Source organism: Opisthorchis viverrini (genome assembly GCF_000715545.1).
Source record: "Opisthorchis viverrini unplaced genomic scaffold opera_v5_105, whole genome shotgun sequence".
Classification (NCBI taxonomy): domain Eukaryota; kingdom Metazoa; phylum Platyhelminthes; class Trematoda; order Opisthorchiida; family Opisthorchiidae; genus Opisthorchis; species Opisthorchis viverrini.
The window spans coordinates 899659-917634 of record NW_008751759.1 but is presented as its reverse complement, the minus strand read 5'-3'; the positions used below and the strand labels follow the sequence as shown (position 1 = coordinate 917634).

The 17976-nt window shown below is 45.7% G+C and overlaps 1 protein-coding gene across 1 annotated transcript in view; it reads right to left on the bottom strand.

Moving 5' to 3' along the window:
- T265_05471 (hypothetical protein) overlaps positions 1 to 17599 on the bottom strand; it is a gene marked incomplete at both ends in the record, with an annotated part of 34295 nt that extends 16696 nt beyond the window's left edge. Inside the window, one exon of the mRNA XM_009170482.1 lies at positions 17544 to 17599. Coding sequence (XP_009168746.1) covers positions 17544 to 17599 — 56 coding nt within the window. The remainder of the gene's footprint in view (positions 1 to 17543) is intronic.
- Positions 17600 to 17976: the final 377 nt, after the last annotated feature.

The window sequence follows — 17976 nt, the reverse complement described above, 5'->3', positions numbered from 1 at the left end:
CCATTCAGAGCACATGTATTTCCAAAACTGTGGAGGAATATTGAGCCTTCATCAGCCTCTACTACTTAACGTCATATGGTCTGACTCCGCATAGGTATGTATAGGTAAGCTCTGCTAGGATATATGGCAACCGATCTCAAGAAAATCACATCTTTTCCCATTGGCGAGTTTAGTGGACCTCCTGGTCATCTGCTCCAAAATCAAGCTATCCCACAATGGCTACTTGCCTCTTACCTAGGAACTCAGTCTGACATTACCAGACCACGGTACCAGATCTGTTCAATGGTACTATAAGCTGCTCCGTAGCTGAATAGTGCTCAAAAAACCCCTGATTGGATGATCACGGAATAACGCACCACTGTTTCCAAACAAGGATGAGATAGTGCTGCAGTGCTTCTCCTATCAAGGTTGATTTTACTTGAAAAATGAAGTTCAGATGGGTAGCTCCAAAGACCTCACTACCTATAATATCATAGTTGCTCTCAGTGCTGCAGTGCTTCTCCTATCAAGGTTGACTTTACTTGAAAAATGAAGTCCAGATGGGTACCTCCAAAGACCTCACTGCCCATAATATCTTAGTTGCTCCCGGGGATAGTTTTACGGATCGCGGTTGTCATATTATCTCAGCAAGTCTGATGCTGCCCCCCTCATGATTCCGAATTTCAATCAACGTACCTGCCGGTTCACGTGACGCTAGGATATCATCGCACCATGAAAGATTGCTTCAAAACGTGTGTTCTTCCACAGCAGTACGGCGCACAGTGAGTAAATCATATCTGAGGCTATTTCATGTGTAGTTTTTGGAAGTATGTTATTTAATCTGTGGATAGATTTCAGTGTTCCGGAATGTGGTCTGTTATTCGTTCTCCGCAGCAACCGTATCTAGTCCTAGTTTCAAATCATTAATGAAAAAACTTCAGCTCACTCATTGGTCTGATCCTGGGGTTTCCAGCAAAACAACCGCCAAAGGTTCATTTGGATATGAACGACCTAAACAGGTGGAAAAGCAAACACAGGTTATGCTGTGGTAACATTACGGGTATTCGAATCCCTGCTAGTCTTGACACCGGCAATCATCATTTAGCGGATGTTGGAACCCTATTGATTGTTGGGTCCATTGTGACTCTCCTTGATCGTGGATCGGCTAGCGGCCCGAACTGTGGACCAATCATTTTGGAGTTAAATTGATGACCCATTGCAGTGCTCACTTGAGATCTATGAGGCGATTTGGGTACAGGAATCCTTCTAAGAAGTCGAAACCCCTAGTATTTGTCCTAATCATACAGAGAAATGCAACCAAAGTGTGGCTTAAAGTGTCCTGGAGAAGAGCACCTTCTGCGGAAGCATCGTAGAGTCAGTTTTGGAAAGGCTTAATCTGTCGATTTAAAACTAGTCAATGATCAGTTTATCAGATCTGAGTGCCTCGATTATGCATCCAATTTATATGTGATGACATGAAGTGGTTTCTGACCAAAAGCAGTCAAATTTAACTTCTGGTTTGTAAACTTTGTTTGGTGTTATCAAACAAATAACCGTCTACCATAGGTGTATTTAATTTAGCCCTCATTCGTTCAAAACCATTCTATCTTTCCCCAATTCAGGTGTATTCCATGGGTTCAAAGAGAGAAATTTTAATTGGGTTTTGCTTCTGGTATGGTTTCTGCACTACCATTTCTCGTTTATTCTAGGAACTTACAATGCCTGGTGGTCAGTCTCCATTTAAATCGAATCGATTTTTTTGTTTTATCGATCATCCACAGGTTTATAGACCAATTTGAATTCAATTCATTTAACCTGTCTCTTCTACACAGGTTTCTAAGCTGTGCTGTCTTGAAAACGCAGGAACCGAAGCAGCCACTCGAGTTGGAAACCTGTACTTCAATGTTTTCAAAATCCCGTGTTTCTTGCGGCGTACCCAACGTATTTGTACCCACAATGACGAAAGCGGAGCATGTGGACGATTTGAAAATAGAGAAGATATTGAACTGTTCCGCCCCCAGCGTTTCGTTGCCCCGTACATCAGTGGATGAACTGACACCGAGAAAAACATCCTGTGGTTATTTTTATAACTGTTTGAAATAAATTCTGCAGAGACTGAGCATGTTGGTTACAACAAAGCTTCCCGTGGGTGTTCGACGAAACAAAAGAACGGCAAGAAATAATGAAAACTCACACTTTAAAGGCTTTTGGTGAAAGACTCACTTAGCTCATACTGTCGTTCTTGCAACGCCAGTGGCTGGACGATGGATTTCGAAATTCGTAAACTTATTTTAACTACTTACAAAAGGTAAGTAGTCTACGTTAAAAACCAACTTCGACTGACCAGCCACCATCTGAGGTCCCCGTGACCGCCATCCGTGAAATGACACCTTCGGAGTGTATGAGGAATGGTTTGGAATGTAGAAAAGGGGCTTACTCACCTTGCTAATGCATCGCAAAAACTAAAAGACTGGCCGTTTCTCCAAATTACTTTCAGTCCTGAGATATATGATAAGGATGTATGAGATAGGGTCAAATTTTTTTGAATGGCGTTTGAGGTGTTCGAAACAGTAGGCGTGAAATTAGACAAAGGCCGTCCGAATAATTTGCGGTAAACAATGGATACAGAGCGCAAATTTTTGGGTACATGGCTCCCTCCAAACGGTCATCGCTTGTTTGAATGTTTGCTAGAATGTGTTCAGCTGGACTGAAACATCCTTTTTCTAACGGGATAGTCTCAGGAAATTGCAATCGTACATCCTATGTATTATCAGTTAGCACCAAACACAGGTGCAGTGTGCCAAAAGAAGGCGTTATACTCAGAATAGGATTTTAAATTTCAAACGCGCTTCAAGAGAGAAGGACAGAGTCACATTCTCTGTTTGAATGGCATCATCATCATCATCATCGATAGCATGACATCAGCTTTCAACACCGATGGTTCGCTGCCGTATTCATGGTCGTACGTGGGCTAGGATACTGTCAGGGACGACTAGGTTCCTCAACTAAAGCCTTTCGCTCAAAAGCCTAACCACAAGGCAGCGGTGTTTGGCGCGAAATGCAAATGCATTACCATTTCTACGGAACAAGTCGCCATGTGCTCCAACCCCCAGTTTGGAGGACCAGGAGACCAGCATGTTCCAACCCCCAACCTGGAGGGCCAGGAGACCAGGCACAACCAACCGCTACGCACAACTACGCACTGATGATGTCACCTCGATTGGTGATGAACCATTTGCAATCAAATCGCCCAGCTCAGCGAACAAGCCAACGATCAACTAGTAAACTGTGTCAGACCTCTAACCACTGACCAACCTGGTATGAGGGACCCTGTGAATGTCGTGGGGACACCACTCAGTACGGGTCGAACCCCTCAGTATGGGTCGATGAGGTGCGCAAACTGTCACACCATGGTAAGGTTCAGGCTCTTCGTAACGTTATAGGCATTCACAATCCGTCCTCTGAGACTGCCTGCTTTCAGATTAAAGCGCTCCATAATAGCAAACGACAGGAGCAGGACAGTGGAGTCACTTTCCAGCTAACGAGTGCAGCCAGTCCTGGAATGTTTGGAATGTTGTACTTACTTGCCAGTGAGTAGTATCGCTCACAATTTAAGATTGTATCTATTCCTCTATCCATTTCCATGCACTCCACTATGAGAATACGTAGCTGGAAGATGATCTCGACCACACTCACTGTATGAGAAGTACTAAATTTCAGGCGTGTGAAGCAAGTCACTTCATCGGAGGAACTTTGATGGTAGCGGTCGCTTCAGACAGGCTTTTTGTTCGATGCAACTTGGTAAAAGTACGTACTATCCTGCCTGAACACCACGGACAGTGAATCTAGAGTCTACCTTTAAATGAAAGACGTGCATGTCCTGTTCAGTGCACATGAATGGTTCCTTAATCGCACCATAGTGGGAGGCCCCGCTCCCATGATGTCGATTGCTTCATGCGTCTCGAGCAATTTTTGGAACATACTAACTCCGCAAACGGTTTTGAGACAAACGGACCTCTAGCGGACAAAGGCTTGAGGCGGTTCTGTGTCCTGGATAACATCGCCTACTTTAGCAGGTGTTGTGTTTTGCTGAACGTTAGTGCAACTATGTATCGGTCCCTTGGCTTCCTGCTCCGCCAACACGGTAGCCCTACACAGCCCCTTGTGGAGACAAAGGAAATTATTACCACTCTATTTATAGGGTAATCACAGTGTTCCACAAGGTCGTGCCAGAATCTCCGTGAGGGGGTGAGAAGCGTCGGGTCAAAGATGTTCGACTCGGATTGGCTGGCATTCTGACCAATCAGGGCGTGCCACCGTTTTGGTCCGTGTCCTGCACGTGACACATCCGTCCAAATAATGTGATGTTCGGTTTTCATAAAGGAAACTACTCACAAGGTTGTTGAAAACTCTTCGACAGCCCACGACCGGTTTCGCCCTTCTTGGGGCTCATCAGGTAGGCGCAGTCCCCGAGTTTCCGTCAACCTTATGATCTACTTGAACCCAAATTGCACTGCTCTCGAGAAATACACTAATTTGCAAATCAATTTGGTTCAATTGATTCAATTAAGTCTCCCGTGAAAACCAAATTGATGTTCGGTTATTAGGGACAGCAGGATTTGTAGAGTTCTGGCTCACATGACTCTCGTTCAACCAGTCGTTCTTCTGCTCTGCCGCAAATATTTTGGTGAGTTCATACAAAAGGCGGAAAGTACTGGACCTGAGTTTCGCTCTTAATAGGGCCATGAAAAAAGCCCATCCTTGGCATGCGAGGCAAGGATATTTCCACTAGTCCACCAGCAAACTCTGGATGAGCTGAATTCTCACATCTGAGCAGCCGAATGTGTTCGGCTGTGAGCAATGTTACTTGTCTACTCGATGACTTCGATCAGGGAGAGATTGAGGACAATGAACCCAGAACAGAAAGCCGCATACCATTGTCAGGCATTCACCTCACACCACTGGATCGGTAGAGTAGCAGTGAATCCTGATTTGTTTTAATTAGCTTGAGCCGTCGGACAGTCCACTTCAGTTTTCGGAAAGTACTCGCAGCGATATATGATTGTTCCCGAATATTTTTAAACCAAGTTGAACTCGCCTATTGTGGCCTGTCCATATTGTTGAAAGATTCAGTAAGACAAGGAAGAGAAAACCTACATTTTGTGAGTAGCACATCACTCCAATTTTAGTTCTCGACAAAGAAATATAGTTGAAAATATGATACTGTCTTAGTGGAGCACATAGAACTGTAAAACATGTTGTCATAACCAAGAGATTCAGATGAAATTCGGTTGTCTCCTGCTACATTCAAATTAGTGTTCTAATAAGGGTATTTCTTGAACTGCCACCACAGAAGGTGAACGGAAGCTCAGAAACCCCTCTGGGTCTGACCGACAAGATTATTAACGTCCCCGGGATTATGAATGTGGAGATGTTGATCGTTTGGGTCGGTGATCGCACACTCTGCTCTCGGCGTGTGGTCGATAAGGGTCCCTCTAGCCCAGCAATAAATCTACCGATTGTTACCAAACTTTTCCGAAAAGCCACGCGGTTCGTACTTTTGAGTTAGAAGCTGCAAGAAGGTTCTCCAAACAAAACTCTGCAACTACTTTGTGGGACAGGCTTTTGAGTCACAGGCTCCAGTTGGGGTACTCCGGCTGGGCAACCGGGAAACGTCACCAGTCCTCACAAGTCTTTGATCCCTGAATCCTACTGACACCTCACTCACTCATTTGTCTGTAAACCAGCTAGTCATTGCACCGTAAGCAAGTTCTAAACAATAAAATCAATAAAAATAAATCTCTTTTCAGAAGAGCTCGGTAAACAATCGGTAGTTTTTATTTGGGCAACGTTTCGCTTTTGACACAAAAGCTTCATCGGGCCACCAAATTGGCCAGTTTATAAGACACACTCTCATCTGAACTCCACTTGATTTCAACCCCTACGTCAAACTAAATTATCGGGACACTCACAGCTCCACGAAGACCAAGGAAAATCCACCAATGGCACCCTAGGTGAATTACCAACCGAAGCACACTGAAGTTTGAAGATTAAAAAACGAAAAGTGATCGGAACTAATGTGAAACTCCTCCAACCCATCAGTTCAACATTTTGGAATCCACACTAGCCGACAAGAGCCGTCAGTCGATACTCGACACTGATCTAGTGTGAAGAGGACTTACTGATTAGTTCCCCGTCTGTCTTATAACCTGGCCAATTTGGTGACCTGTTCACTTGGCCTGCTGAAGCTTTTGTGTCAAAAGCGAAACGATTCTTTACCAAGCCCGTCTGAAGCGATGACTTCCCAATCGGTTCCAAACCTTTTCCAAATGATTGAAAATAAACCTATAGTAAGTTTAAGGGATCAGTTTCACATCGCTGGTTTTAACGTCTGTATCCTAGTTCAAATCGGGTAACAGATAGCTCTTGCTCAGTCCTTGTTATTTGTCCGGATCGATGCATATTGTGCCTCCGAAAACCGCACACATGACCCCAGTTCGGTTAAGCACCTCAAACTGCTCGGAACAAACCCAGGTTTCTAACACCTAACTCTGGGTGTCTGTGGAACCACATCACTGCTTTTGACGTCCCAGATCTCCTCACACTACTAACGATCTATGAGTAGCTCAGTGGAAGAATAAACTTCACCCGGTGAGTGAAACTTCCATATGAGAAGTCGTTGCTGGAGGAGCCGGTCAACACGTGGGACCGCGTGATGTGGATCCCGTGATTGAAGGATGAGCGGCCCAATGTCCTGTCTAAGTGCGAGTTAATCACTGCTGATCAGCCCCAGCTGGCCAAACGGTCAAGTGTTCAAACTACTATGCAGGAGGTCGCGAATCGGGACTCTTCGGAGTTTCTTGAGATGCGCACTGCTGATGATTCCCAATAAGGATGAAACAACAGCTGTAAAGTGCTTCACGGCTTTCAGCATGGATTGGCCTCACTCACAAGACGAAACGTCCATAAAAACCTCATATCTCCTCACACTAACAACAAACCCAGGTTTCTAGCACGTAACTCTTCGGGTGTCTGGGGACCCTGTTATGGTGCTGTGGGATCTACCGCGTATGAGTTTTGCCTAGTCTCGGAGCAAAATGCACTTTATTGAATTGGATCCCCGTAAACAGTTCTCTTAGAGCTTTTAGGCTGATAGTGTAGTCAAGATCAACTCTTCTGGACGCAGTAAACAGTAGCTATTTTGTTGTGTCAGTATGTACTCTGAAAAACGGCAGCTCTGAGGCTGAAAGAGACAGCCCTGTCAAGATTTGTCATAGTTGCCTCGGTCTGCAAAACTCACAGATATCATGATTTTAGAAGGCGAAATGAATGCTCGAGTTGACCGAGGAGGCCGATCTCGGTCGCCGATTCGAGGTTGACGCTGACCACATTGATAATGGGGAGCAAATACATCAGTTATGTGCCAAACACAAGATCACACTGTTTGACTTAAATACATCAGTTATGTGCCAAACACAAGATGAGACTGTGACTTGGAGGCTGTCAACTGCAAACCAGCCGTGGACCCAGCAGGAGATCCGTAACAGCTGGATTACCGTTCAATTTGGAGAACATCCCTTGACAATAATCACAGTATGGTGAACGTATCCACTCGCTTTCCCTCAGGGATGCGCCGGTTGATGAAGAGATATTCTGCTCGACATCTGGAAAGCACCAGAACTGGATGGACATAACGGTGATTGGGGAAAGGTGAGAAGGCCGTGATCACAACCTTTGAAACAGTCTGCCCGAGGATGCTCACACACTCCAATGCGAACTGGATCTCTCCAGGATCAACGGTTCCGAATCAATCCAGGAAAACTATACCAGCAACAAAAGGCTTTGCTGGCATGCGCAGATCCTTCAATCTCCGGATAACGAAGAGCCACAGAATTGACAGAGGGCGCGGATTGATCCTACAAGCTTTTGCAATGGGGAACAATCGCACTCTGTTTCAGATAAAACGACCAACTGATCTGAGGAGTGAGGGTGAACCGATTTTTGAAAACGATGGGGCCTCAGTGAACTCGCAGAAACGTCGTCTTGAACGATGGGCTAAACACTTTAAAGAACGTTTCATCTGAGCCACATCAACCAATCCAGTGAAGGGGATAAATGAACCCGAGTGGGATTTCAACATCAGTTCGTCATGGTTGACTGATGTCCAGTGTGCAATCTTGCCTGAACTAGAAGTTTTCCACCTTTTACTCCTGAACATAATTCAGCCCCACAAATTATCAGACGTTAAATGAAAGTGAAGGTGCGCACCGACTTAAAGTCTGGCGGACACGGAAGGCCAAGAAGATGGCAGATAATTCCAGTTGATCTGTTCGACCGTTCCTCAGAAACCCACTGTGAATGAACCCGTCGAGAATGAACTCCCACCCACACTGTTCAAAGGACGAGATAGCTCAGTGGTTAGAGCACGAACTTACTGACCGGAAAGTCCGTTGTTCGAACCCGACCTCTGCCACTCGACTTCCCCTGTCTAAACTTGGGCAACCTGGCAGTATCCCAGTCCTCGTGCTCCCTTCAGATGGCATGGCAGCTAGGCACGGGAAGCTGGATGATTCTGCGTAGGTTAATCCGTTATCGTCGGGGTGGGATTCGGTAGAATCAACCAGGATTCGCCCTGGCCTGGATTTTATCAACCATATACTCAGTTTTCGACAATTACCGGAACTGTGCCATTGCTGCGCACTACCGATTTCAGGTCTGGTTGTGAATTCCTTTATCGTCAGAAGCTGTGGCAGTGCCTGCTGATGTCTGTCTCCTCTAAGTCACTATGCGTCCCCTCGTGGACGCCTACTTGTCTACGGCAAATTCTCTCCTGAATTTACCACATTCAGGATGAGCTCTGTTGCCTTTCCTCTTCAATTTTGCGATCGATATACAGCCTGAATTTCCTTACCTACCTCTAACACCTCTAGAACCGGAATTCTCGCGGGGCATTTGCTCACGGATATGGAGTGCACCGACTTTATTGATTTTTGTGGAACAAACCCTCTAGAAATGCGAACTGTTGCAGATAACCTAAATAATTCTGCGGGACAGTTTGGTATGCTCTTCGCGCTTGTAAATTTCAAAGTAGTGCTGTGACATTTGTGGCATAACCAGTCAATCCCGAGTGGTACGGAAGAGTTGTCCGGCATCCGTGACGATCACGCTTGATATCTGTCAGTCTGAGCGGAAGCCACACTAATAGTGTCTGGCCGATCGTACAGTTAATGGGTGGATCGATTACAACAGACGATCTTTCCGTGAGACCACCATCGCGCAACCGGACAGATGGTTTAACCAACAGACAGGAAAATTGAATTTATCGATCAACCGCCAGGTAGTACACTAGTACTGATCAGCGAAACTTCAACTATGTCCAACTGGGAAATATCGATCCACTTTTGCAGTACGTATGCCAAAAATAGTTACAATATCTGGCCATTTTGAATGGTCTTCTCTGTATGCAATGTGACGGATTAGGCACGAGAGTATATCAGTAGTCTATCAGATATATTTGACTTAAGGTGCTAAACTATGATTGTGACTAAACAACTAAAATGATTTTATTTATCGCTGACTGGGAACTTTTGAAATTTGTTTTTAAAGTGTCCTGGAAGACATAATCCGACCATGTTCTGCCGCAGTTATTCTTCGTGGAAATGGTGGATTCGAGCTTTGCTCGTATTATAGTTCATCAGCGATAAACGTTGTCGGCCTGGTCGAGATTCGAACCCGGGATGCCTGGAAAACGTTTCTCCCCCATCGCATGATCTATGGTCATTAAAGTGATTGATTTTGGCAGACATCAAACCCAACATGTCTTCATGCGTGAGGGCACTCGATTTTCAGTGGAAGTATCTCCAAAACTACTCAATTCATCAAAAAGCCTAATTTAATCTAGGAAATCTAATCAGCGAAATACCAAAAAAGTTGGTTTTGCTAGAGGCTCACCTGGTACCCAGCCGAATCTCCCTTTTGTGACATTTCTAAGCTGTTGTTTCTAAGCTGATGTATTTTTAAGCTCATGTTTCTAGATATTTTTAATCTTGGAAACATCATAAACAAGAGACTCAGCTGGGTTCCAGGTGGGTGTCTCGAAAAACCAAATTTGCTTGCAAATGAGTGTATATTCGCTAATTTCGTGAGATTTCGTTCCAACACAAGGTTGACGGAAACTCGGGGACTGCACCCACCTGATGAGCCCCAAGAAGGGTGAAACTGATCTTGGGCTGTCGAAGAGTTTTCAGCAACCTTATGAGTGGTTTATTTTATACGCTAAAAGGAATCAAATCCACCGAGGTTGAGCTCGGACCCTCACCATCCCTAGTTGCGTCTGCATGGCAGCACGGTCAGAACTTAGTTGTCCCACCATATTGCCGGATTCGAACGAATTTGAGCGCGGAATCTCACGAGCAAAGTATGGGACATTTATGGCATAATGCGTTGTACGTATTGCCACCCCGGTTCGGCTGGATATGGTTGCAATTGTGTTTCGTGTCGTCCCAGCAATGTTGACATCTGTTTCAGCTGGATGCTCTCTCACACTCTCTGGGTTAAGACGACAGTTCTTGTAGCCAAACGGTATTCATCGTATTCAATCAACTAACTATGAGCAACACCGTCCATCAAATGGGAAACTGAGTTGAAAAGAAATACTGGTGTTTTGCTAAATATCCTGGCGAACAGAAGGTTTGGAAGGTAGCCAAACACCGATATGTTAGCTTTTACATGACATGAATGTTCTGGTGTGTTGAGGGGAGGCCTTGAGGGCTGCCACTGTTGGAAGCGATGGGGTATGAGGTGCGTGCCCCTCCAGAAACACAGCACATGGGAAGCGATAGTTCGTCTTGTAAGCGGGTTGAGGGGAGGCCTTGAGGGCTGCCACTGCTGGAAGTGATGGGGTATGAAGTGTGTGCCCCTCCACAAAACAGCACATGGGAAGCGGCAGTTCGTCTTGTAAGCGAAGCACTGTGCGACTGTGGGAATCGTCGACAGTGTGCATTTCACCAAACCCCACGGGTGAATTTTGAACCAATGATCTTCCGGCTAGTAGTTCGGCTACGGGAGACTGATCAGCACTGTGATTGGCTCTCACTTAGACGGGTCATAGCGCCGCTGTTTATTCGGCCCCAGGGACCAAATCAAATGGTCATGTGATGACTGGCTCGAGTGACGAACGAGAACATATATTGGACATCTTTGTAGTGTACTACTCATAGGGTTGCTGAAAATCCGTCGACAGCCCACGACCTGAGAACATCATAAACGAGAAATTCAGCTGCGTCCCAGGTGAGTCTCCCGAAGAAATCAAATTAGTTTGCCAATGAGTGTATACTCGCTAATTTCGTACAATTTGGTTTCAAGTAGAACATAAAGTTGACGGAAACCCGGGGACTGCGCCTACCTGATGAGCCCCAAGAAGGGCGAATCCGGTCGTGGGCTGTCGATGGATTTTCAGCAACCTTATGAGTAGTACATTACAAATACATACATGTATCGCGATATTTCAAATATTGTGGCGACTGAAACATGAGGCGGCCTGGTGCAGCACATTCGGTTGCCTGAGAACATCATAAACGAGAGATTCAGCTGGGTTCCAGGTAAGTTCTTCGAAAAAACCAAATTAGTTTGCAAATGAGTTTATATTCGCTAATATGGTGGACATGTTTTCGTATGCTCTGCTGCTCTCGCCAATGTAATGGTCAGTGTGTTGATCGACTCGATACGGTATCAAAGCCTCGCAGGTATTTTATTGTGTGACAATGTATATTCGCCGGGTTGTCTACCATTAAATCGAACTCTTAGTGAATTGGTTGTCGTGAATTTGCTCAATCGTGAACAAGTGCACATGGACAGAGGTGGGACCGTTCTAATGAGACTGATGTGAACCTACAACTAGTCACAATTGTTCACAAGATTTCAAGCGTCCGTGACACTACCTGACTGGGAAGTCCTTGCACTCGGGTCAGTCGGTCGACGCAATCAGGATAGTTACTGGGTCGTTGTTATCACATAGCTCAAGCGTGAGCCTGTTCGTCCATCCGGAGTTGAAAAGTCAGGTGCGTCCAGTGGACCAGTAGTAATGCGCCCTTCTCACATGTCAGATGTCCGGAGTTGGAGCCCCGGCACAACCAAGGATACGCACTGCTGCTGAACTCTACTGAGTAGGAAAATTGATTTCAGGGCGTCTACTCTTTAAGGGGGGGGGGGGACTCACCAGAATAATTGCGCCAAGACAGGCAGAGTTATCCAAACGTAAGATGCTGTGGAAGTCAACTCTCCAAAGAAAGCAATGACGTTTGCTTTAGATATGCCGGACACCACCTCACTCTCCTAATCGTTCAGCTGTAACACCCTTCCGGTGCCTAGCTGCCATGCCACCCGGAGGAAGCCCGAGGGATGGGATACTGCCAGGTCGCCCAGGCCTAGACAGGGGAAGTCGAGTGGTGGAGGTCGGGTTCGAACCATGGACCTTCCGATCAGTAAATGCGCGCTCTAACCACTTAAGCCATCTCGCCCCTCCTCACTATCTTAGGCATTTCGGAGCCCTTGTAAACTCTTGATTTGTTGACGCACACTTCACGCCCTTTATTTCAGAGCAAGAGCTCGTGTAATCAAAATGGCCGGATCGGAATCCCCAGATAGATCAATCCCCAAAGAGAGACAAGAGCACATCCTCTAAACACAACCTGGTTGGCCGTCTCTCCACGAACTACTGGCTCTCACTCTGAGGATGTTCGGGCCACAGACTGGACTACTGCCCAAACCGGCTGAACAAGGGAGCGCACAAATGGGATTCCTTTGTTTTAGAACCAAACGTGCCATTTTCTGATTTAAGAATGCGTCTGATATCATCATGTTACTGAGAAGGCAAATTTCTGATCAAATGTGGCTAATAGCCCCCTATTTCGGCGTGCATCTTTCAAAAGTTGGTTTCAATTCAGGATTCCCAACCCCGTTGTACCTTTGTACACCTCGGAATAAAGAGTTTAACTTGGAATTCGGTTCGTAACTTTTAAAATCGACATCATATGTGAACGAACCGGGCGATACGGAGCCAACAGGTATATTATCCTCGCGCAAAACGATTTAACTTGTTTCATTCTCTGCAAAACAGCAGTGGAATTACACAAAAGAATCTCTTTTTTCGATTGTCTTCTTCAACTGAATGTTCTACCCTCTCATGTTTCAGCGATTACGGGATTCGAGATGTCTCATTACATTACCCGAAAACGTAACGCACTACTCACAAGGTTGCTGAAAACTATTTCAAAGTCACTACCAGTTTCACCCATTATGTACATACCGTCCCAACACGAACACGCATAGCAATCAGGCTATCCAGTTTTCGAATCCTGTAGCTGGCACCAATGACCATCTTGAACACTTAGAGTGAATGGAACATAAAGACAATAATATTTCTACCAGAAGACTACCAAACCGAATTTCATTCGTGTGCTAATCTGAACAATATGCCTTTCCGTACACTCAGAGTCTGCTCATTCTGATGTGGCCTGAATAGAAAAAAACATGTCGTGAGCCTGCGGTACAGAATCCACATTAGTTGAGTCATCCTTCGTTATCTTGTCTAAACGAGTCAGGTGCCACAAAAAACAACATGGTCATCTTGGCGCAACTTGGCGAGTTTTTGTTTGGAAATACAACTGGATGAGTCAGTGGAATAGCTTGATCGACTGCCACGGAATCAGTTTATGCATGATTCGGCAAAAACAGGTAAACAAGTCTTGAAAAACGTATCTGAGTTGGACGTTTTATTCTTCAGTTCAAAGAACGAAGTGCTTAAAACTTTGGGGGGCGGAAAACGCGTTAACTGGAAGTGATTCACGAAGGTTCAGTTATCTCGTTGGGATTTTCAAGGCAAGTTAACCGGGGGACCATTCTCAGGACAGATCATTCCGCACTATAGATCGCTTCTAATTGGGCCAATCTACTATCTGTTAGAGTTACTCACTCAAAAATATGACGACGAACAGTTTTCATGGCACACTTGAGTCTAATTCGCGCTCTGTGACAGGTGTACAACAATGCTCACCGCTCGATTACTGTCTCAGCACCTACCGAATGAAATCTCCATGATGATACCGAAATCTCCGGAGGCCACTCGTCCGTAATAACCGAACATCACATCATCTGGACGGATATGTGACGTGCAGGACACGGACCAAACGAAGGCATGCTCTGATTGGTCAGAATGCCAGCCAATCCGAGTCGAGCATCTCTGACTCGGTGCTTCTCGCCCCCTCATGGAGATTCTGACACGACCTTGTGGAACACTCTGCGATTACCCTATAAATACTGTTGCAATAATTTTCCTAGTCTCCATAACGGGTTGTGTAGGACTACCGTGCTTTTTGATATGTCATCGTGGGCGGAGCAGGAAGCCAAGGGACCGATAGGGTTGCACTACCGTACATCAAGTCACAACACACTATCAACAGTCTATGAGTAGCCGAAAGGAAGAGTAAAATTCACCTGATGAACGAAGCTTCCGGCTGAGGTCGTCACCCGAAGGGTTAGTTAATACGTTGCTCACATGATGTGAACCCGTGACTGAAAGATTGGAGTGCAATGACCTGTCTAATTGCGGGTCAATCAGACTGCTGAACAACCACTCTTAGCCGAACGATGATTGTTCGAACCGCTAGCCGGGGAGCCGCGATTTCGAGTTTGTTGAGACGCGCACTGGTGATGAAGCAAACTCTACTGTGCTTTTCGGTTTTTTCACTACATATTTGCCTCACTAACAGGACAAAATCTTTGTTACTATGTATAGTAGGCTTGTCGATGCACACACGAAAACCAATGTATGTGTGAACAGTTAAATACGGACCTGGGTGTTGGACCACACTCCTTGTATAGCCTAGCTGGGAAGTTTGTAACCGTTTCTGTGTAATATGACATGATGATCAACACAAAAAACTTTCGCCCCGCACTAAACTACGCCAGGCTAGCCCCCGACAACCCTCGGCACTGGAACGGGGTTCGAGAACTACTGCGCGGACCTTTGTTATCTCGGAAGCACAATGTCTGCGAACTTGAACGTCGACCCGGATCTGAAATTCCTTGTGGCCAGGGCTGGCGTATCGCTTCGTAAGCTCGACAAACGGGTGTGAAAGGTCTGCAGTCTGAGAATTGAGACCAAGCTGAACGACCATACAGGGCGATGATTTCATCTGTCCGTGTGGAACTCATAGAAACTCAGACACTTGGGAAGCTTTTACTGACCCAGGCGAATAAATGAGTTTCACTGGACCGAACGAGTAGCGGATACGAAGGTCCTACGATGCCCGCGTTCGACCATATGCGGCGGCTCAATTATGTTTGTCGAAAGAATGGGAACATTCAGCTTCTGAATGTTCAGCTGAACACGGCGCAACGGAACTCTCAAAGACGAAAGCTTCGATATACATGAATACTGTGGTCCAAAGTCTAAAGACCGTTGACGTGGATCACCAATGAAATGGGAAGCGCAAGCACAAAGCAGGAGGCCATGCAGGGGAACGTTATGGATCGGAGTTCATCAGTTCAACAACCCCCAGCTTCGATCCAGAAAGCGGAAGCTCACATGACGCAAGATCATCCTCGAAACTGTCGGAGAGCGGTTGTGTCTTCACTGACCGCATTCGAATTGCTCAGCCACAAGTTTATCAACGATAGCAATGTGATTGTACCAGATAGTTAATCTTGCTACTGTAATAAAGTGGCTTTACGTGGCCCAAACCTATGAAAAAGCCTAAGCAAAGTGATTTACTACGTCCACGATGTTGTTTACATTGACTTCCAGTGATCACCATCGTGTGAACGGAATCAAGTAGGATCACAGCTGATTATCGAAAGCCGTGCAGATGAATTCCGGGTCTGGCTTATTGGTAATGCAATCCTTCGTCATTTCCCAAAGGGAATAGCATCGTTTTCAACTGCCATCCATGTCATAAAAGCCCCGCCTCAACGCCGTGGATATTCTGCGCCGTTAAATCGATAACGGTGTTAGAGGTGAACTTATGTGAACTTCATTGTATTGATCAAGCCGAATAATGGTTCGCACTAGCCTAAGGGGGCAATACATCGTTCGTTAGGGAGAGGATCTGGTTTCTGATTGCCAGTCTGAACGGTGTTTGCCCTTCCAACCTCGAAGCTGTTTTACACACGACGCACTGTATTGTTTTGAAATTTGATTTAATATATCCCGCCGTAGTTACGTGCAAAAGACTCGCACTAGAACTTCAGACGTCGCGGAGCCTCAAGCTTGCAATGGCGCTAGAGGTAACACGGACTATCTGCGTAAACCAAACTGAATAGTTGCTCGCTATGGCTGGCCATTTCTGTGTACCTAGGATGCGTCACCACCTACGGCTTTGGAGTTTCACGACTGCATATGTTCTCTCAAGCACCATGGAGATTCTGGTCCGGGTGACCTCCCACTGGCTGTTGATGATGATGACGATGATGATGATGACGACGACGATGATGATGATGATGATGATGATGATGATGATGATGATGATGATGATGATGATGATGATGATGATGATGATGATGATGATGCGTCCTTATTGAGTGATGGGGCCACCAAATGCCCTTACGCTCTGAGGCTCAACCGGCCAATTGAGCCCACCTGAACTGGCAATTATGGGCCACCGATGGGATGTGTTGGTGGTTTTAGAATTTCCCTCTCCTTTTCAAATTCTGAGGCAGCCAGTCTGATTTCAACCTACATGTCACCAGTCGACGTGACCTCTTCCGTACTCTGCTACTCTATGCTGTGTGCGCTGGGTAGCTGTGCACACTTATAGATCTACTGCCAGATGGGAGTGGCGTGAATCATGATTGGTTATTTGACACGCAATTTTAATAGGATGGTTCGAAAGTCTGTGCTCTGATTGGTCAACGTTGATATGACCTTGTCCTGATCTTGTCCCATGATTAGGCCGTAATTTGAGTGGGATACGACTTTGATTTCTCTGGACTTCCGAAAGTCTCGTGCATTGCTCACGTGACTTTGAGAGGTTCTGAAGCTTGTTATGTGTGCGTGATACAAAACTCCGGTCTCAGTGTTCACTTATTGCGTTTCGATCAAAATGCTCGCAAACCGCATAATTCACTCGCTTGTCTCTCATTTGAGGATAACAGAATTGCGCTAAGTTGGAAGTTCACTCTGGATTGTATGGTTGTCATACAGTTACTTGTAATAATAATAATGATTCGTTCCAACTCAAAGGTAGGCAGATTGGGACCAAGTACCTGAGTTTATTGCATTACGTTTTTTGTAATATTGCACATCGATCTGCTCTATGATATGCTTAAAGCTGACTAGGGATAGAGTAGACATCCCAATCGCCACAAGGTATGATTTATAATGTACTACGCATAAGGTTGCTGAAAATTCGTCGACAGCCCACGACTGGTTTTGCGCTTCTTGGGGCTCATCAGGTAGGCGCAGTCCCCGAGTTTCCATCAGCCTTACGTTCTACTTGGAATCGAATTGCACGAAATTAGCGAAGTACACTCATTTGTGAAAAAACTTGGTTTTGGGAGAAACCCACCTGGAACCCAGCTGAATCTCTCGTTTGTGTTGTATGATTTCGCCCACCGATTTCATTTAGCCGTACCTACATGTGCGTCAACCGTTTTCGACCCAACTACGTTCGGTCGGGTGAGCCTTGGTGATCTAATGTTATGACCTAATGTCCGGAGGCAAGCTGATCCAAGTAACTGAACATCTCTCCGATTGGGCGGATATTATGCGAGCTGGTGGTGTAGCACACGAAGGAACGCACCGATTCGTCCGGATTTGATCAAATCACAAAGGACCGTTTATAACTCGGTGCTTCACTGGCCACTTCACAAAGACTGTAGGCTGACCCTGTTAGCCCAATAAAAGGCTGTCTCAAGCTACCGTTCCTTTTGATAAACCGGATTAGGGACACCGTCCACAAGACACAACACCTAGTCAAAACATCAGTTAAAAGGTAGATA